General features: G+C 38.7%; 1 protein-coding gene across 1 annotated transcript in view; it reads right to left on the minus strand.

The window, feature by feature from the left end:
- Positions 1-19474, minus strand: part of LOC113043065 (low-density lipoprotein receptor-related protein 5-like) — a 64104-nt gene that overhangs the window by 34803 nt on the left and 9827 nt on the right. The window contains exons 3-8 of the mRNA XM_026202191.1: positions 18339-18558; positions 13422-13619; positions 10505-10701; positions 8301-8432; positions 5817-6213; positions 5550-5721 (exon numbers count right to left, since the gene is read on the minus strand). Coding sequence (XP_026057976.1) covers positions 5550-5721; positions 5817-6213; positions 8301-8432; positions 10505-10701; positions 13422-13619; positions 18339-18558 — 1316 coding nt within the window. The remainder of the gene's footprint in view (positions 1-5549; positions 5722-5816; positions 6214-8300; positions 8433-10504; positions 10702-13421; positions 13620-18338; positions 18559-19474) is intronic.

Below are 19474 nucleotides of genomic sequence, written 5' to 3' on the forward strand. Positions count from 1 at the left end.
CCTCAATTCTCAGAGATCCCCAAACGGTTCGCGCGAAGCTGTTCAAAAGATTCAGTTTCCTTAAACCCCACCTTTCGGTAGCATACTGTGTTCTGATTGGTCAACTGACATAGTCAGGTTTGATTGGTTGTTCCGCACACACCTCTACAGTAAACTACGCGTTAGCATCTTTTTGGGGTGAATTATGTCTTATTCCTCTCACCGCGAAGCAAACAGTAAAATAAAAAACTTGAACAGTCTCGCTGCTTTTTCTTCTGTGTGGGTGTATTCAAGCCACGCGCTTCAGTTTGAATCTGAATAGCGCGTTCAGCGGGGGGCGTGGTCACATTAGATATATTAAAGGGAGACATGAAAAACAGACATTGCGTTGTTTTCATATGGATTACTTTATCACAGAATATCTGTTTTCGGCAGCACTTGTTTTAAAGTAGACATGTCAAGCTTTCTATAGATATCTCTCTCATGTCTCTTCGTTGACTATTCACGGAGTTACACTTCATTTTAATGACGTGTTTGTACATGACGATCAGCGCAGACAGGCTGCAGACAGCACACATGATAAGACGCTCGGGAGAAAACAGACACATAACTTCATAATCATACTTCGCGTTGTGATTCGGAGATGCTCGTAGGTCTAAATAAAGTTGGTAATGAACCCTCTTTTATGGCCAAACGCTTTGAAAATCCCGCTGTACTCGAACCGAGATTAGAAAAGCAGTCATCAGTGAAATGTTGTGAACACAACAAAAGGGATTTGTTGTACTGCTCTGGTATTGTGGTGAAAACGAATTTTAGCCATTGGTTCTTCTGATCTTCATTCTTTGGCAGTGAAAATAAAACAAACTTGCCTTTACAATTAAAAACACACTGTCTCCTCGACATGATGCTCTCACACCAACCAGAGCGTCTGTGTGTGGGGGTGGGGCAGGTCAGAGTTCCGTTTCTCCCAACACGGTAGGCGGAGATTATTATGCAAAGTGCTCCTAGTGACGTACATAGAGATGGCCAAAGATTTGGAATCTATAACGACTCGTTTCAGCGATTCAGAGTCGACTCCTTACTTTAGAAGCCAATAACTTTATAAATAATGTGCAAAGTAATTGAACCAAAAAGTACTCTATTTACACAGATGGACAGCTACATCATACACTGTAATACAGGTAATTTTTGATTTCCCATCTGTGTGGCCCTTTAACTGCTGGAATGCTGAGTAAAGTAAAATCAAGAATTTAATCGTTCTGATTTATGAACAAATCATTGTGACAAAAGCAAAGTCTCTGAAATAGGACACAGCTTTAAAAGGGTTTGTTCACCCCAAAATAAAGAAATTTCTGTCTTTAATCACTCACCCTCAAGAAACAATATTGCAGTTATTTTGCTGTCTATGGAGGGTCAGAGAGCTCTCAGTTTAATAAACAATATCTTAATTTGTGTTCCGAAGGTCTTACAGGTTTGAAACTACATGAGGGTGAGTAAATAATGACAGATTTTTTCATTTTTGTGTTAAGTATCCCTTTAATATATTCAAGATTTTCAGAGAATAATGACTAAATATTGGTATGTTTCTCCTACAGCTATCAAATGTTTACAGAAGACTTGGAAGTGGCGCTTTTGCATCTTTATTGGTGTTCAAAGCTCCCTTCTCTCTTCATTTCTAATTGCGTGAAAAGTGCCCAGTCAATATTTAATTTCTCCTGAAATCTTGTGTGCCACAGAAAGAAAAACTACGCATTTCATAATGTCTCTGTTAATACTACCATTATTTCAGAAAAAGGAAGTAAATCGTAAGGAAAAAGAAAAACATTCAATTGTGGGTAAATATCCCTATAAAACCAAATATGACAGCCATATACAATAAAATAAAAACTCTGTCAAGCCTAAAAATCATGTCTTAAAAACAGGTGGAAAAACTGCTACATGGTCCTTTCACAAACATGAAAAATTAACAATGGAAATGTCCTCAGCCCCAAATGCAATTCAACTTTTCAAGGAGGAAGGTAAAAAAAAAGCCCCTTTCAGACAAGGCCTATCACCAGCCGTGTTAAAGGGGGAAAAAAAGCAAGAAGGCAACAGGGAGGGAGGAGGGCCTGAAAGCCTCCATTCCTCTATTTATAACCATTCAGGCAGTGAGCAGCCACATTCCAAATGCCAGAAGGCACTTTTCAAAACTCCTCATTTAAAACTTAATGTTGTTTTCAGCTCCTAAAAAAAGAGCCGCCCTCCCTCACACCCACCATCGACCGAAAGGAACCAAGCGGGTGAAAAAAAAAAGGCAAACAGTTAACATGTAAATGTGACTCTGTTTGGAGGCAGTCCAGAATCGGCCTTTTCAAAATAAAAAGGGCAGCTGAAATGAGGTAAGCGTGCATCAGTATGCAAAAAAGAAAATCTTTAATGAGAAATTACTGACGGCTGGGCCGTGCTGCAACTCCGCCGATTAGCACTTCAAGGGCTTTTCTTCCTTTCAGAGGGTAAGTGGGCAAGCTAAAGAATGGCCTACGCCTTCATTAAGGTGAATCTGAAGAACCCTTGTGAGAAAGGAGAACAGAACACACTTGTCAGCTGCTGGGAGGCTGGGGAATGCAGCGCAGCCACCCAAAAAGTGCATCTGGTGCAGGGGTGGGGTGGTGTGCGTGGATGGAGGAGGACCTCCGCGAGATTTTGCCTCTATTCTGTGCAGCTTTTGTTCTGGACTAGGCAGGGGGTCAGCTCTGAACACATGACCACAGAGCTTCCCTCCTCAGCCGGGCAGGAGAAAAGAGAGACACTTCCAAAGGAACAGTAAAATCACAAATTAGGCTTTTTAATATCTCAATTGTTTCTCCTACATGGTAATGAGATTAAATGGAGAGCAAGTGAATTAAATCTTGTGCTGAACAAATTTTTCTCTTTAGAAAACGACCCTGTCCTTTTTAGAGTTTCAGAATTGGTCTCGATGCACAAAATGCCATCGATGAGCAACCAGGTGAGACACCGGCAACAATCCTCAAAAAAAGTTGCCAGGCAAAATTGCTCAAAAAGTTACCCAGTGTATCATCAGCCTCGAACTGTGTTCAGATCTGCCAAAAATGTCAGTATTTCACATCAGATACTTGATGATATCAAATCATCTGACAAATTGTCTCAATTGTTTTCATTTTTGGATTTTACACTAAGAAGAATCATTTAAGACAAAGTTGATAGAGCAATAACAATGCTCCTCTGGGTGATAATCTCAACCGGACAGAACAACCACAAATGAGATCTCCTCAATGTCGCTATTGTATATTGGCAAAATATTCTATTGGCTAAAGGTTTCTGAGTTATAGCAATGGGAGGAAATAAACAGTAAATGGAGATTTGTGCTTGCATCTTGAACGTCGCACCAGTTTTCTCACATGTCTCTAGTTTCAGGGAAGTTTCAGAGAATTATCTGAGCTATGCTATATAGGTTCAGTTTACAGCAACAAATATCTTCGTAACTATTTTTATTTCTCCCCAGGAATTTTAGGGAGAAACATCTGAGACAAGATTGTAACTCAATGAAATACAATTGATCTCTTCATTAAATGTCATTCAGTATGAAAGAACAAACCTTTGACCGACACTGTTCCTGGGTCAAAAACATAGCTGGTTGGCTGAACTGACTACAAAACCTACGATGCAAATGTTCCAAAGCCCACCTTCTTCTACAACTCTCTCTTGAGGAAAATGTGAGGACGCTGTCAGTCAATGACAAGGTTTTTGCTAAAACCAGTTTTGATATGAGCAAAAATACAATTGCTAGAAAGTATTTTTTTTCTCTATAGGAAAGACAGCTTTAAAACAGAGTCCCAGTGCTCAGTAGTCCTCCATTGGGATGTTTGGGGGAGGATTATTCTGTTGCACGTGGACTTTAATGAGAATCTGGCCTTTTACCGAGCTGGATCTGTCAGCAGGAGTGCCCTAATCCTCAACTCATTCAGCCCGACTTTAACACAGGAAAACGTTCCTCCCTTTAACGGCCACAGAAAACACCTCTGCATCTCAAAGAGAGAGTAAAGCAGATTGCACACAAACAGGGACTCGTGCAGAGACGTGGTGGTTTTTTAGGCCACCCTTGCCCTGCTGTTCACCCTTGGCCTGCCTGTCCTACTGCCCCTTCTCTTTAAACGCCACAGCAGGGAACCTGGCAGATTTATAAAAAAGCCCTGGGTTACAAACAGGTTAGTTGTGATGGGATTTTGCTGGCTGTGACTGTCCGCAAACTCACTGGGAGTTCAGTGCATCAGTAAATAATACCTACCCTTTAAATACACAGTTTGACAGCTCTTACCTAAACTTGCCACACATCTAGGTTAACAGGTTTATGAACCTAGACAACACAAGATCAACTGTATTATTATGCAGTTCTAGTTACAATCCATAACATTCATAAATTGTCCAATTCGTAAACATTAGTCAATGCATTAGGTCCTTTACAGCATTTATAATATTCTACAAGTCTACTATTATATAAGTCTACAAATAAAAACACACACAGAAAAGAAGAAAATCTGTCTGCCTTTCAGAGAGTATTAGTCGAAGTATAGCAAGATATTGGGAGAGCCAGGTTTGGAAAGGTTGTTGAGAGTCAGCGTGAGAAGAAAAGCAAACGAGCACAGGAAAATAAGAGGGGGATGTTTCCTTAGCATCTTTTGTGTTTACAAGACAGGCTTTCAGGGATACTGACTGAAAGAAAAACCTCTGTATTATGACACCCAGGGACCTGTGCCTACAGGTAGCGGACTAATTACACAATGCCAAAACCATGAAAACGCCCAGACCACGAAGCCTGTGCCACAAAAGAACAGACTTTGAGGAAACAAAAACAGATGTGGAAAAAATTAAGACAGAATAAATCAAGACATTTGGTCTGAGGCCTGTGTTAGAACACAAGACCAGAAAATAATCCATGTAAAAATGAAACGGATATACTTGAGGTTTCACAATGGTTAATCTTCAAACAAAAACAAAAGTACGTGAACTGACCGGATGTCTGGTGTCCCTTTTATTTTTTAGATTACACAGTCAGTATCAGATTCCAGAAACACTTAACACTGAACAGCTTGATAAACTTCAATGTCAATGAAGAATGTGCACTCAATACACTCTAGACTCTCACGGCTATCGCAAGACTCTTTTCCAAACTGCAATTTTGCTCACTGGAGGAAGGGGGCGCTATTCAAATGGTTGTTTTGAAAAAAAAAAAAACATTTTTTGATCATTTGGAGAAATGCCCTCCAAAAGTCCATTAGTGAAATGTACATATGATGATCACTTCAGAGAAGTACTTGAAGGACTAACTGCTCACTTTCCACAAAGAATTCGCCCTTGTACTCTCCAGCAGTCCTCAGGTCCCCTCTCATTTCTCCACATACTCAGACTATTCAATCAGCACCAAAGCTTGAGTCTCAATTCAGCTCTTGTCGAGCATGGAACGCAATAAAATTTCACAGTTACTCGTATATGCTTCTGGTGAAAGGAAATGTAATGAGCAAACATTGCAACAAGGTGACAGCACCTTTAGAGCAAAATGTTAGTTGACTTACCTCGATTTTGTCCGTTTTGGCATCGCCCCAGTAAAGCTTTCCTGCGACGTAGTCAATGGCCAAACCATTGGGCCAACCAAGGGAGGTGTTGAGCAGCACAACCCTGTCCGTTCCATCCAGGTTTGCTCGTTCGATCTTGGGCATCTCTCCCCAGTCAGTCCAGTACATGTATCTGCATAACAGCAACAAGGGGGAAGGTAAACTACATGCTAATACAGAAGGAATTCCCTTAGAGATTATTGAAATTAAGTACATTAATTTCCATACCCGTTTATGGGATCTAACACGATGGCTCGTGGTTCATCCAGATTCTCAGATATGAGGATGCGTCGAGAAGTGCCGTTGAGTCTAGTCACCTCAATGCGATCAGTGCCAGTGTCCGTCCAGTAGAGGTTGCGCGCCACCCAGTCCACCGCAATTCCATCAGGATGGTTGATTTCATTGGTGACCAAAGTCTGGGCATCACTTCCGTCTATTCGGGCACGGCGGATGGCCTTCACCTCATCATCCGTCCAGTAGACGTATCCTTCCACTGGGTCATAATCAATGGCAATTGCGTGCCGTATGTCACTGACTTGTAAGACGATGTCCGTGAAGTCAGGTAAATCCAGGGATATCCGCCGAAGGTCAGTGCGGCGAGCCAGTAGAAGCACCTGTTCTGCCCCTGGTAATAAGATTGAGATTTTCTTATAAGGTTGAGAACAACAAAGACATCTGCTACTGCAAAAGATTCATTACGGACCAGAGATCATCTGCCCTTTGACCTGCACTGTCTACTTCTATTAGGAAAGCAGTAACTCAAAAGTATCTCACAAAAAGGTGTACAAATACATGTATTAAGACTGCTACCATGCCTAGGGCATAGATTCAACTCGTCAAAGAAAACTGAGTCTGACAGTAGCAATTAGTAGCATGAATTGCAGAGTTGTCCCTACAGACGGTGCACTGCAAGATTGCATTGCTCCATTACAAAAACCCCATGCCAGGTTTAAATACCAACAGCAGAATCTGTCTAGACCCAATCTGTGGAAGCAATTAGGTCCAACCTTGTCCTTATTTAATCTCTCTTTGTAACCGAGCACGCTCCAGTACCCACAACACCAGCTGCGGTCCACGGCACCCAATAAGTAGTGACATCCATCAGTGCTGACACCAATAAGAAAAGGAAAAAACAGCTCCTCTAGGGTTTCTTGGGCTTTTTTTTTCGACTTCTTTTGGTTTTAATTTGTCCTCCGTTCTGCCTTGCATGTTATCAAAGTAAGTGGACGTCTGACTAAACCAAAACAAATGCCTTCAATTTAGCCATCCAAGCTAAACAAGTATGAGGTGTGGACGTTTGCTCATGCTAATCCTTTGTCCTACTGGAGCCACTCGTGCCCTTGCATTGCAGCTAATGAAAGTCCAGTACAATGGGCTATTGTTTGTTCTGATTAGTTGTAAACTTTTCTGGAGAGTTGCTTAATCCTGAGGTCAATGGGAATATGTTTCATTTGGCCAGACAACCTCCCCTGTCCTCTTCTAATGCAACACTGGACAGCTCCATGTTTCAATTGCGCCACTGGAATGAATGCCTGAAGAATGCTTCTCATTGTTTCCTGGCCTGGGAATACACTGCCTCCAATCTGAAGGAGTTATAAATTCAAGTAGAAAGGCAGAGCAACTTGGGAAGGGGTGAATGTATTTTTTCCTAATAAAAGAGCAGTCTGTCATTAACAGGCTGGGTGCACAGATACAATGGTCAAGTCTGTTCTGGAGAGGCTGGGAAATAAAAAAAACCTCAAGCAAGCCAGGGGGGGAAGCCTGATTTTAGAGAAGCTCTTAATACTTAATGTACGTCCTCATTAAGAATAAAAAGGACAACTGCGTTCAAATTAGTCAATTGCATTTTGAACAAGAAAAGTCTTTTTGGACATACTAATATGCAAAAAATTTTCTGTCGTCCACAATTTACATTGCTACAATTACTACACAACCCAAAAATTTTCACCAACAATTTCCAATACTTATTTTTATTAAAAGTGACATTTTTTATTTGAAGGGATCATGCTCAAGATTTTATCTAATGCTATGACTTTTCCAGACCTGGCAAATAACATTTTTTAATTCCTTGGTATTCCCAAGGACCCCCTAATGACTACCAATTTAAAAACCAGCAAAGGGGCATTCCTTAAGGAGATGAGGGAATGTATACAAACCACTGAGTAATTCAACCAAACTGAACTGGACCTTAACACACAAACACTGGACTGACCCTGTCAGCCCCTAAAAGGCGACCTTGACATGGGACCACCAAAGGTCTACCAGCTCTTCATCTAGACTAAAATTCTCATTACAAAGAGAAATAGAAGCTAATTGTGTCAGCTGTTGAGGAAAACCGTTATTATTCATGATTGCAGAATCATAGGAGAGTGATTTTGACTAAATAGTATACTTAAATGAACCACCATCTGTCAAACATTAGTCTCTGTCATGGTCTTCTGTGCAGGACGGCATGCTAATGTTTTATAGATGCACAGTATGCCAATCCTCATACCAAAACCAGCCCATGAAAGGCCACAGTTCATAAAAATCTAATTTTACGCTTGAGAGCAAGAACATCATAATAAAATTACAAATGAAACAAAACCATTCCATGCTCTTCATAGAGAAGCAGCCATATCTATCTATCTGTCTGTCTGTCTGTCTGTCTGTCTGTCCATCTACCATATACTTTTTGGGTCTTTTTAGCATTTAAACATGTTTTCTTTTTACCTGGTCGACAAGTCTTTCCATCTTCTTTGAGTTTAACCCCAGTTGGACAAGCACAGCTATAGAAGGGCGGCACGGGAGAGAGGAGACACAGGTGGGAACAGCCTCCATTTCTTTCACTGCATGGAGTTTGAACTGTGGAGCAATGACAGGGAAAGAGAAAAGCTATAAAACTGCTGTTTACCTAACATTACTGCAAAGAGCAATGACCTCTTGGTTAAAAAATTACCAGAAAACACAGTCATCTATAGAGTGTGTGAATGTTTCACCAAATCCCCACCTTAATTAGAGAAAGTTAATCAGATAGGGTGATTAATGTGTCAGAGCACTAAATTATATTGTAAATACAGGTCTGGTATATAAATAACCACTGCTTGAATGCATTAAGCTTACTCTTTTATTGCTCAGGAAACTTTAAAGTTAATTTTTTGTGTCTTAGTTATGCTGTGCTAAATTTTAGGCAAACCTGAAAATCTCACAAGGAACTTAATTTATTAACACTGATGTCTAGGAGATGTAATCTAATATGTGATTTTACTTTACTTTTAATTGACTTGACGTGTTATTTTCGAGATTTCGATCACACGATGCATTATTTGGCACCAAATGGCCATGAACTTCCTTTTCATCTGTGACACGACAAATTAGAAAAGCCCTGCTCAGTTCCTAAACAAAACTGCAACCCTTGAATAAAAGCAGGTGGCAGCAAAACATTTTATTTCCTGTAACAGGTTTTTCCATTTCCACCAGGTCACGCTCTGCTCGTCGCAGCCTCTCAGAAAACGCATCTGCTCCATCAGGAAAACACAGACGGCCCTGACCCAACACTTGTTATCCATGCTGCTCACAGATGTGGTGTCTGCCCATCTCACTGACTGATAACTGGTCCACGGCTCAAGGACACATGAGGAAATTCACTAAATACCAATACAGGCACATTTGTGAGGACAAAGTATAATGCTTGACTATGCAACTGCAATAATATAAATACATATATTAAAAAAATAATTATTAAATAAATTAATTTACATTTATACTATTATTAAAAACTTTGGGTTTAGTTTTTTAATATTTTATTTTAGTTTTTTAATAAATGAATTATTTTATTCTCCAAGAATGCACTGAATTGATCAAAAGTGACAATATAGACATTTGTATATATTAGTATAAAAGCATACACAACTTTTCTTAAACATTAATAAGAATAAAAGCATTTTATTATTTCTGAAATATCAAGTAGACTGGAGTAATGCCTGCTGAAAATGCATATTTTCCATCACAGGAATTAATTACATATTAAAATAAAAACAACTACTTTTTAACTGCAGTAATATTTCACATTATTCTGTTACTAAATTTTTGATTAAATAAATTCAGTCTTACTGAGACTCTTGTGCATGAAAAAAAAACGTTAACAATTTTCACTATATTTTATATATTTTTTCTTTTTATTTCATCAGCAGTATTCTAAATATTTTATAATTGCTTTTATCTGTTATATTAGATATTCAAGTTTAACAAAACTTTTTTTTTTGAAGGCTAATGCTAAAACTTTTCCCAAGTGCCCACTGGAACCTGCTTGAACCACCTTGGTTGAAATCACTAGTCTCCATCTTCACTGTTTGTTTGCATGATGATTGCTTCATCCTTTCTTTATCATCTTACCTCCAACACAACAAACATTTACCTAGTGGGGATTTTGCAGGCTGTTAAATGTTTCGGAGCAATCCACACCCACATCCTCACACACACACACACACACACAGACTAAGGTGGGGGTGGGATCGTGCTGGGACTGTTCCCCGTCTCCACTGAGGGACTGTGTTTATTTGTTCAGAGTGGAATGCAGAACACTTGAAAAATTTCATTCCCTGAGAACTATTCTCCCCAGATTGCCTCACGGGCCAAAAGGCCGACACTTTTACAAAGAGACAGTACAGTAAGTGCTGAAAGAATGACCTAAAAAATTAAACATGGAATGTGAAGGATCTCTTGAGGGAAACTGACCTGAGCCCAACATTGAAGATTACTGATCCTTCACTAACATGAACATTTAATGTGCAGAAGAGCTTCAAATCAGTCTGAATCTTAGGGCCAGCACTTAAACCTCATGGGTCCTGGGATAAAATGTGTATTTTGTTCTGGTTTGATAAAAACCCAACCATCTATCATCTAGTGTTGTGAGTTCCTGAGGTGAGTTCACTCACTGTTGGGCTGGCGCTCTTGGCCCAGCACTTGGATGTCCATCGGCGAGTAAATGCCGCTGAGAATTTCTCTCCGTTTCTCTCCAGTATATTTGTTGCAGGCATGGATGGATCGGGTCTGCCAGTCTGTCCAGTAGAGTGTCTTTTCATAAAGAGTGAGGGCGAATGGGTGAGTGAGGGACCCCTCCACAATAGCCTCCCTGTAAGCATCAACACATATATGTAAATACACTCCCCACATATGTTGCATTTTGGTTGTTAGATGCTTTTTAAATGATGCACGACAGCTCAAAACTTCAAGGTCTGTTTTATTCAGCAAGAATGCATTGGCGACAAATCGTAAAAATCGGACTTCTTCCAAGTCTTATCTTGATCTTATAATAATATTACCACTCCGTAATCTGCACGTTTCTACCCCATTGTGTATTTGCAAGCGACAATGGTCACAGACATAATCGTTTTTGTAACTCATTTGTGTTTTTAACATAAACTTGTGTGTACTTGACAGTTTAAGTGCAATGAGACATGAAAGAGAACTTAGTTTAGTACTCAAATGCTGTCTGCCATGCTCTATTTAAAAAAAATAAAATTAAATAAATAAATAAATTGTATCAGTTTCCAAATTTTTTTTAAATAAAATATATCTGTCAGTTGGTTTCATGTATTCATCACCCCTCTGTTTGACCAAAATTCACAAGTTAGACCAGCACTGAGGAGTAAAAACCAGCCTGGACCAGCTTGGAATGTCTAGCCTTTCAGCAGGGAACATGCATTCCAAGGCAGCTTGCTTTATGAATCCAGTCGGAATTCTTTATATGGGAATTCATTCCAGTAAATGTAAGTTAGGGACTCTGGTTGTCCTGCATGTCTTAATTTCAAAGACATAAGAGGCCTACAGGTATTACCCTTTCCAAAAGGCGTATAGAAAGGGAATTTAAGACCACAACAACAAGCCAGCAACATCAACTGAGGACTGAGGTCTTTTTTAGACCCTTCAGGAAATCTGGAGCTCATGCGAAACCGAACCACCCCACCCCCTCCCTTTGGGGGGCCCGTAGGACTTCTTTTCCAAGAAGAGGGGGGAATTAAACAAATCAGGCTGTCATCGACCAGTAAGACCGCATCTGTTTCGGTCGTTAGTAGGGAGTCATCCTGTTCTGTAACGGCACAGCTGCCCTTATTAAGTGAAGTTCCCCCGGAGTCCATCGGAGCACCGTGTGGCGCGTTTGTCTGGCCGAACGGTGGACTTCTGAACCACCGGACATAAATAAACAGGAGCGGTTCAAAGCAACAAGTGTTCAGAACCGTAGTGCCGCAGTATTCGGAGAAGCGTGGCTCATCAATCACGGAGCTGTAGTGGGTCGAGAGGGGATAAATTTTCCCAGTTAGGTCGGGGGAGTCAGTGTGCGTGAGTCTGCATGGAGGAGTTAGACTTGACATGTTGTTCACCCTCCTGATTTTTAATAGCGGGTGACGAACAGCGGAATGGGGGTGGAGTGGTGGAGGGGGGTCAGCACCCTGGAAAGGTAATTACAAACAGATTTTTCACAGCTTTTGACGCACTCTTGGTAGTGAAAGAGATGTTTGAAGCCAGCAAACTGAAAAGGCTATTAAACAAAGGTGTCCAGGCTCTTTTATTTGAAAAACAACCGAGTGTAAGTGTTTGAAGAAAAGCGCTAACAAATTTACATTACGACGTGACACTGAGCAGAATCCCTCTTAAGCGTCTATTCATCAGCCAATTCTGTGTGAGGACAGCAGAACCTTAAAATTAATTTCTTAATGCCACAAGTGTCATAAAAAGGCTGGAATAAAGTGCGCACTAATGATTCGCAGATGTACGACAACTGCTATTACTCACATCTGATTAAGTCAAAAAGACCTTTGACAGAATTACACTAATGCTCTGCACTGTTTTTCAAGTTACAAAACAAATGTGGGCAAAGTATAACCATGCAAAGTAAATTATTACTTAAGAGTAAACATAAAAACTTTGTGGAAAAACAAGCAAAGAACAGGAAGAAAAAAAAACTTTTTTTTATTGAAGGATATGACTTGAAAAAAGAAGGAACCAACCATTAATTTTTTATTTTTTTTTACATTTAATCATACTTTTCAGATTTACCATTATTTTAATATTATAATAAATTAAAAATATATATTATCACATATATATTAATCTACACTTTATTGAAATTCTAAAAATTTAAGTTATAAATGCATCCATTTAACTGGAAATTTAACATTTTAATCAATTTAATAAATAATAAAATGAAACCTTTTCAGATTGACAACTACAGGAATGTGTATGCCATTAAAGAAAATGCAAGACTCAATGATTATGAAAATTATATTTACATTTTCTTTTTAACCAAATTAAAAAAACTTTAAACTGATGCCTTTTTGGTATACTAGGACTAACACTTAATTGAATTCAGTTCTACTCCAAAACAATGAAGGAATCAATTGTCACGTCTCTATGATATTTTGGTCTCTAGATATAGGACATGTTCCTCCTTCAATGACGTCTGCTGGACTACAGGCCTAGCCAGACCATACGACTCCTGCAGATCGACTAGCAATGCAAATCTTAACATAGCAGAGGGTCCGACATACCCTTCTTTATTGAAGTTGCTACGAAATCCTACACACACAAAAGGAAATGTAACCCTTTGGCTTTGGGGCCCGAATCATACCCATAACGCCAGGCGGGATCAGGTTACAGTGGTATATGGCACGGAGGTCATCTCAAGTTAAGAGTGGGCGGAAGTAGGGAGGGGGTCTCAAACCTGGCCTACGTGCAGGGAGTGTTTGTATTGGGCCACAGACTCCATACCATTTGGTTTCAATCCGAATGGGAAAGGGAAAGAAATACAAGGAGATGGATTGAGAATAAGTGTGAAAGAATGAGGAAACTGACCGAGCCGTTCCGTCCAAGTTGGCCCTGTGGATGAAGCTGAGCTTGGCATCCGCCCAGTAGAGCTTCTGCTCCTCGAGGTCAATGGTCAGTCCATTGGGCCAGTAGATTTGCTTCTGGACAATGATTTGTCGACTGCTGCCGTCCATTCCCGCCCTTTCGATTCTTGGCTCCTCCCCCCAGTCAGTCCAATACATGTACCTGAGAAGAAAAAAAACAGGCGTCAGTCAGCTGGTTTCCATTATCCAAGAGAAAACAAAGTGAAAACTAGTCAACCAGTCAACCCCTTACTAGATGTTGAAAATATATAGTTTTCACATCCGTATTTCCAAGAAGTATAACATGCAATCAGTAAAAAAAAAAAAAAAAAAAAAAAAAGAGCAAACAAACTATAGTACAGCATGACATGGAGATGTTTGCAACGGTTTACGCATTGACTGGAAGCTGCTCAAGGTTAGGCAACATGGATTTGGAGTTAGACTAAACAAACGTTTCAAGAGCAGGCTGTTTTCAAAGCAAACCATATCAGCGTTATATTTGCCAGAGCCTGTCTCGCTTGAAACACTTCGTATGAGAGAAACAAAACACAGCAACCAAACCAAAGCATTTGCTAAAACAACTTTTTTTTTGGCAAAAAGGCTTTTTTAATGTGTTTAAGAAATACTAGGAGTCAATAATTTGCATTAAAATAAATGGACTGTAAACTAGTCATACGAACCTAAAAATATTAAATATAATAAATATATAAAGACACTGTGTAAAAGGAATAGTTCATCCATAAACCTGGAGCCGCAAGATTAATGTATACACAATCCAAAATTGTGATATGGCTTTTCAAATCTCAAATATTCATATACTTAAATATATGTGCTGTATGTTTCAGAGTGAAGCACATCACTGTATACATTTACACACAAGTAACTCACAATTCATTGTTTTCTGTTTCTCAGAGCAACTTTAACACTGAAGAAAAGAGATGGGAGTGAGTAAATGATGATAATTACAATTTGAGTAAACTGCTCATTTCAAAACACCAATACTATCATAGTTAAGGAGACACCAAACTTGCAAAATGGAATTACTTAAAATTTGTATTATAACTGAAGCACAATTGACCAACTGTGGTATTATCTTGGCGACATTTCAGTGAGCTGTTAAATGGTATGGACTGCCTTTATCAGCAATGGTTAAGTTGTTTTATGCTTTCCTTGACCAGAACAATGCCCTGTTCATGCTGTAACGCATCATGTGTGAATCTAGCCGTTTTTGTAGGTCACGTATAGCCTATTAGCCTATTTGTGAGGGAATAACGACGCAACTAAAGAAATTATATTACAAATGTGCAGTTAAACTAACTGTCCAATCAACACAAAAAAGTAAACCTTTTAGGAAATGAAGACAAAAAAAAAGACAACTGAAAACAGAAAATATGCATAAAGGGAAGCATTCGCCCAGGGAAGCCGTGATTACTTGTAGCGTACAAGCTAAGACAGCAAGCGTGTCGCCAACGGAAACACTTATCAAATCTCATGCCAGCAGGGAGACCAAGCATGAAAACTCAACCAGCCCTTCCTCCCCTGAGAAGCATCCTATTAGCCTGCCTGTGGCTCCAACGGTTGTACGGCATTTTTCTCAATTAGGAACTTTAGCATTACACCGCTGCCCAAATCTGATGGCTGACAGAACAAAGAAGCGGTTGAACAATGGTTTTACAGAATGCCGTAACAAGGACAATAACTCAAGAGTGGTCTGCTAATTGACCAGCTGTCTATGAAAGTTTACATTTATAGCCTTTAAAGCACCAAAGCTAGAGGAATCGAATAGGATAAATTATGTAGTATAATTTAATGGCTAAAAGGTGCACATTTACAACGGGCAAATTTTTGCCTTCAAAAAGGTGAAATTTCCTCACGGGCTCAAGCTGGTCAGATGAATTTGCCGCGTTGACCAACAGCAAGTTGCTTGGTTTGAAATTTCACAGAGATTTCACCTTACATCTAGCAGAAGTTAGCGCAATGGCTACATTGTTAACTTTAGTTCATACAATTACGTGTATCATGTTTATATGATTATCAGCACATTTTTAAAAACACATCTGCTAAAATCTAGATTATAGGAGTTCCTCAGAAGGCTAATACTAACATAAAGAGTGTAGTACTCTCACATTTGCCATATTTATAACCAAAATGTTTTGCTAAATCTCCCTTTTGCTGTTGTTACCAAAACTAGGTATGGTTAATGGACTGCATTTATATAGGTATCTCATTAAAGAAAAATTCTCATGCAAAGACGTCAGTGGAGACAAACAACCAGTGTCAGCATCTCTGGAGTGCGTGCGAGCGAGTTTGTTGTGCTTTTGTCTGTGTTATTCACAGATATAAACCTGACGCTTGGCCACGCAACAGAGAATATCAACTGGAGCCACCCAAAGAAAGGAGATTGTGGAATGTCTACAGAAGATGGCAGAACGTCTCCAAACGTTAAATACCAGGTACATCTTTAATATATAACGCCACATAAAACACTTTTGTCAGATATTTGGACGTGCCATGCCTGCCTGGCTATAAATACAAAAGTATTTTTTGGTCTTTAAAATTCAAGAAGAGTCAGCAAACTTAACACGGCAATAAATAAAAAAGATCCATTCTTTTCATCTGATGGTAATTCATCTTTTCACTCCTCCCAAGCCTCTTTTGGAGAATGTGAAAACAATGAACGTGTCTTGAGATCAGACAAACATAATTCAGGGGCCCCTGCATGCGGTTGCTCTCACTCTGAGGGGGTTGTAAAAAGCAGAGCCCCCCCTTTCTGTGATCTGAAGCAGGGGCCCGACAGAGGTCTTGGATCTCCATGGTAAATCTCAACTCAAAGCTCTCAGGCGGTGACAATAAGAAAATAAAAGCACATGAAGCTTATATTAAGTATGTCTGCTCAAAAATGCCAGACATTATCTTTCGGATTGCAGTGTAACAGGAGAACGGATCTCTCGGTCTGAGAATTTCTTCTAAATGCAATGAACTTCACAAAACAGGCAGCTAATGTTTTGAAAAAAAAAAAAAGCAAGCGGTATGGATGTGTTTCTTTAGGCTACAGGCCAGGAACTGTGTCTGGCTCCATTTTGAATGTCTTCATCATACACCGCACAAAGTGAAATGCATTCTGGGGAAAAAGCTCCCAGCTCTTGGGTGTCATAAATACAGAATGAGCTAAAATCCTTGTGTTCGCAACTAGGTGGATGATAAAAATGTGAAACGCACAGTTCAGCAGCAGTGCATTTAGCTTTTTTTAACCTCAACTCGGGCCGTCACGACCGTAAACAGACTGACAGACTATAAAGGTAATATTTGTTCACTTGTATGCTATGTATGTATGCTAAATGCACACATACTCTACATATAACATAAAAAAGAAAGTTTAAGGAACATGTATTACAAATACAAAAAATAACAGCCTTCTTATAGTATTAATGTAGATTCAAATGTATATATTGACATACGTGTATACATAAATACACACAAACATGTAAATGTATGTACATATTCACGCACACAGACACAAAATGTGAATTGTATGTGATATTGGACATAAATGTATTAATAAATATTGAACTTTTATATTTATCTATTATTTTAGTAATTGTGTCATTAATTATACTTATTCTATAGTTATGAAATGTATAATTAAATATTAATAATTTAATACATCAATATATTTAATATATTATACGTCTAATTAATCAGTGTTTATATATATATATATATATATATACATATATATATATATATATATATATATATATATATATATATATATATATATATATATATATATCTATGTGTGTGTGTGTGTGTGTGTGTGTGTGTGCATATATGTATGTGTGTGTATATATACACGTATGTGTGTATTAGTTCTGTCAATTAAACATTATTAAATCGCATCCAATTTAAAAGTTTTTGTTTACATAATGAGTATTGTTGTGTGTGTATATATATATATATATATATATATATATAAAAAGACACACAGCATATTTTGAAAATATTTACATGCATATATTTATATTCAAATAATTAATTTATAAATAATATATAAATATATTTCATATATAAACATAACATTTTCTGAAAAATGCATGTGTGTGTATTTATACATAATAAATATACACAGTACACACACACAAAATTATTTTGTATAAAAAGAGAAATATGTATACTATATATAAAAAATATTTAAAATAAAGATCTAATATAAAACAAAATCTATGCAATTTTTATTATGCAATATTATTTTTATTATTTTATTAATATAATTAATAATATTGTTATTATAATTACTGATGTTGTTTTATGTGACAGACGACAGGAGTGAATTGCAATGCTAAAAATCAAATAAATCACAACAAAAATTAGACAAAAAAGCCTTAAAAATTGTATTTGCTGATATCATTGTTAAAACTGTTACAATCCCACAACTATAAGACGGCACAGACAGTGACTCACATTACCTAACATGTCTCAAGCCAAGTACGTGCGTACAATTTAAGCCAGGGCTTAAGTAATGCGAGTGAGAGCCATCTCTCAGAACTCAAGTTACATGTTGCATATAAACACGCAAACTTGCCAGCAAAGTCGGAGCGGACACACAAGTGGAATCTACTTCGGGCTTGACACACGGCACCAGGAGAGTAGAGGTTTGTCATGCAGGACCTACACACCGCACAACAACAGGAAACAGCCTGAACGCTACGTTGCATCCCAATCTCCCTTTTGGGGAGTTCTAATGCCCTATAAATAAACAACCAGGCCATGCATTAATGAACGCTGGGGGTCAAGGGTGGAAGGACGCATGTGGAGACCACCCACTGAATGGAGGATGGGGATGAGAGAAAGAGGAAATGAGAGCAGAGAGGAAGGGACTGACCTATGAGCAGGGTTTAGCGCTATCGCCCTGGGCTGGTCGAGATCTTGCCAGAAGAGCACCTTACGAGAGGTGCCGTCCAAGTTGGCCACTTCGATGCGGTTCGTCTCAGAGTCGGTCCAGTAGAGTTTGCGTCCGAGCCAGTCGCAGGCTAAGCCATCGGGAGAATCCAGACCTGATACCACCACCGTCTGCCCTTTGCCCAGTGTGGCCTCCTTCATAGCTGAAAAACAAGGCCTCCATTCAGTTCCACAACAGTATTATCAGTTTAGGCACACCTCAAAGGTTTCATTCTGCCTCCAGATAATGATACAACATTAGGGCTGTGATAAAGTAGGATTGCTGCACACAGAATTAATTAATATTACAGTCCTACAAGACTGAAAAATTGTGCCAAATGGCATCTCATAAACAATCACATGCATAGTTTGAATATGTGGAAGCACTGTGGTTATTTGCCAATATTACCGTATTTTCCGGACTATAAGTCACACTTTTTTTCATAGTTTGGCTAGTCCTGCGACTTAATAGTCAGGTGCGACTTATTTATCAAAATTAATTTGACACAAGCCGAGAGAAATTAACCAATAGAAAAAAATACCGTCTCCAGCCACCAGAGGGCGCTCTATGCTGCTCAGTGCTCCTGTAGCCTACATTGAAAACATAGAGCGTCCTCTCGCGGCTGGAGATGGTAATGTTTTCTCTTGGTTCTTGGTTCTAAATAAATGCGACTTATAGTCCGATGTGACTTATATATGTTTTTTTCCTCGTCATGATGTATTTTTGGACTGATGCGACTTATACTGAGGTGCGGCTTATAGTCCGAAACATACAGTATTTATTAAAAAAAAAATCTGTCTATCAATATATCCATCAACATTAAAATATATTTAACTGATGAATTTGGATATTTAATTGATAATTACATGCAATTTAAATAAATCCCGTTTTTTTTTTTTTTTTTTATTCTGACTTGAGAATGAAAATGTAGTTTGCCATCACAGGAATCAATGTAACATTTCAAAATGTTAGAAAACAGAAACGTCTGTGTAAACAAGTCTTGTAATAGCTTTTTTGTAACATTACATCGCAATACTACAATTTTTACTGTATTTTGATCAAATAAATGCAGGTTTGGT

Source organism: Carassius auratus, chromosome 25, assembly GCF_003368295.1.
Source record: "Carassius auratus strain Wakin chromosome 25, ASM336829v1, whole genome shotgun sequence".
NCBI lineage: Eukaryota > Metazoa > Chordata > Actinopteri > Cypriniformes > Cyprinidae > Carassius > Carassius auratus.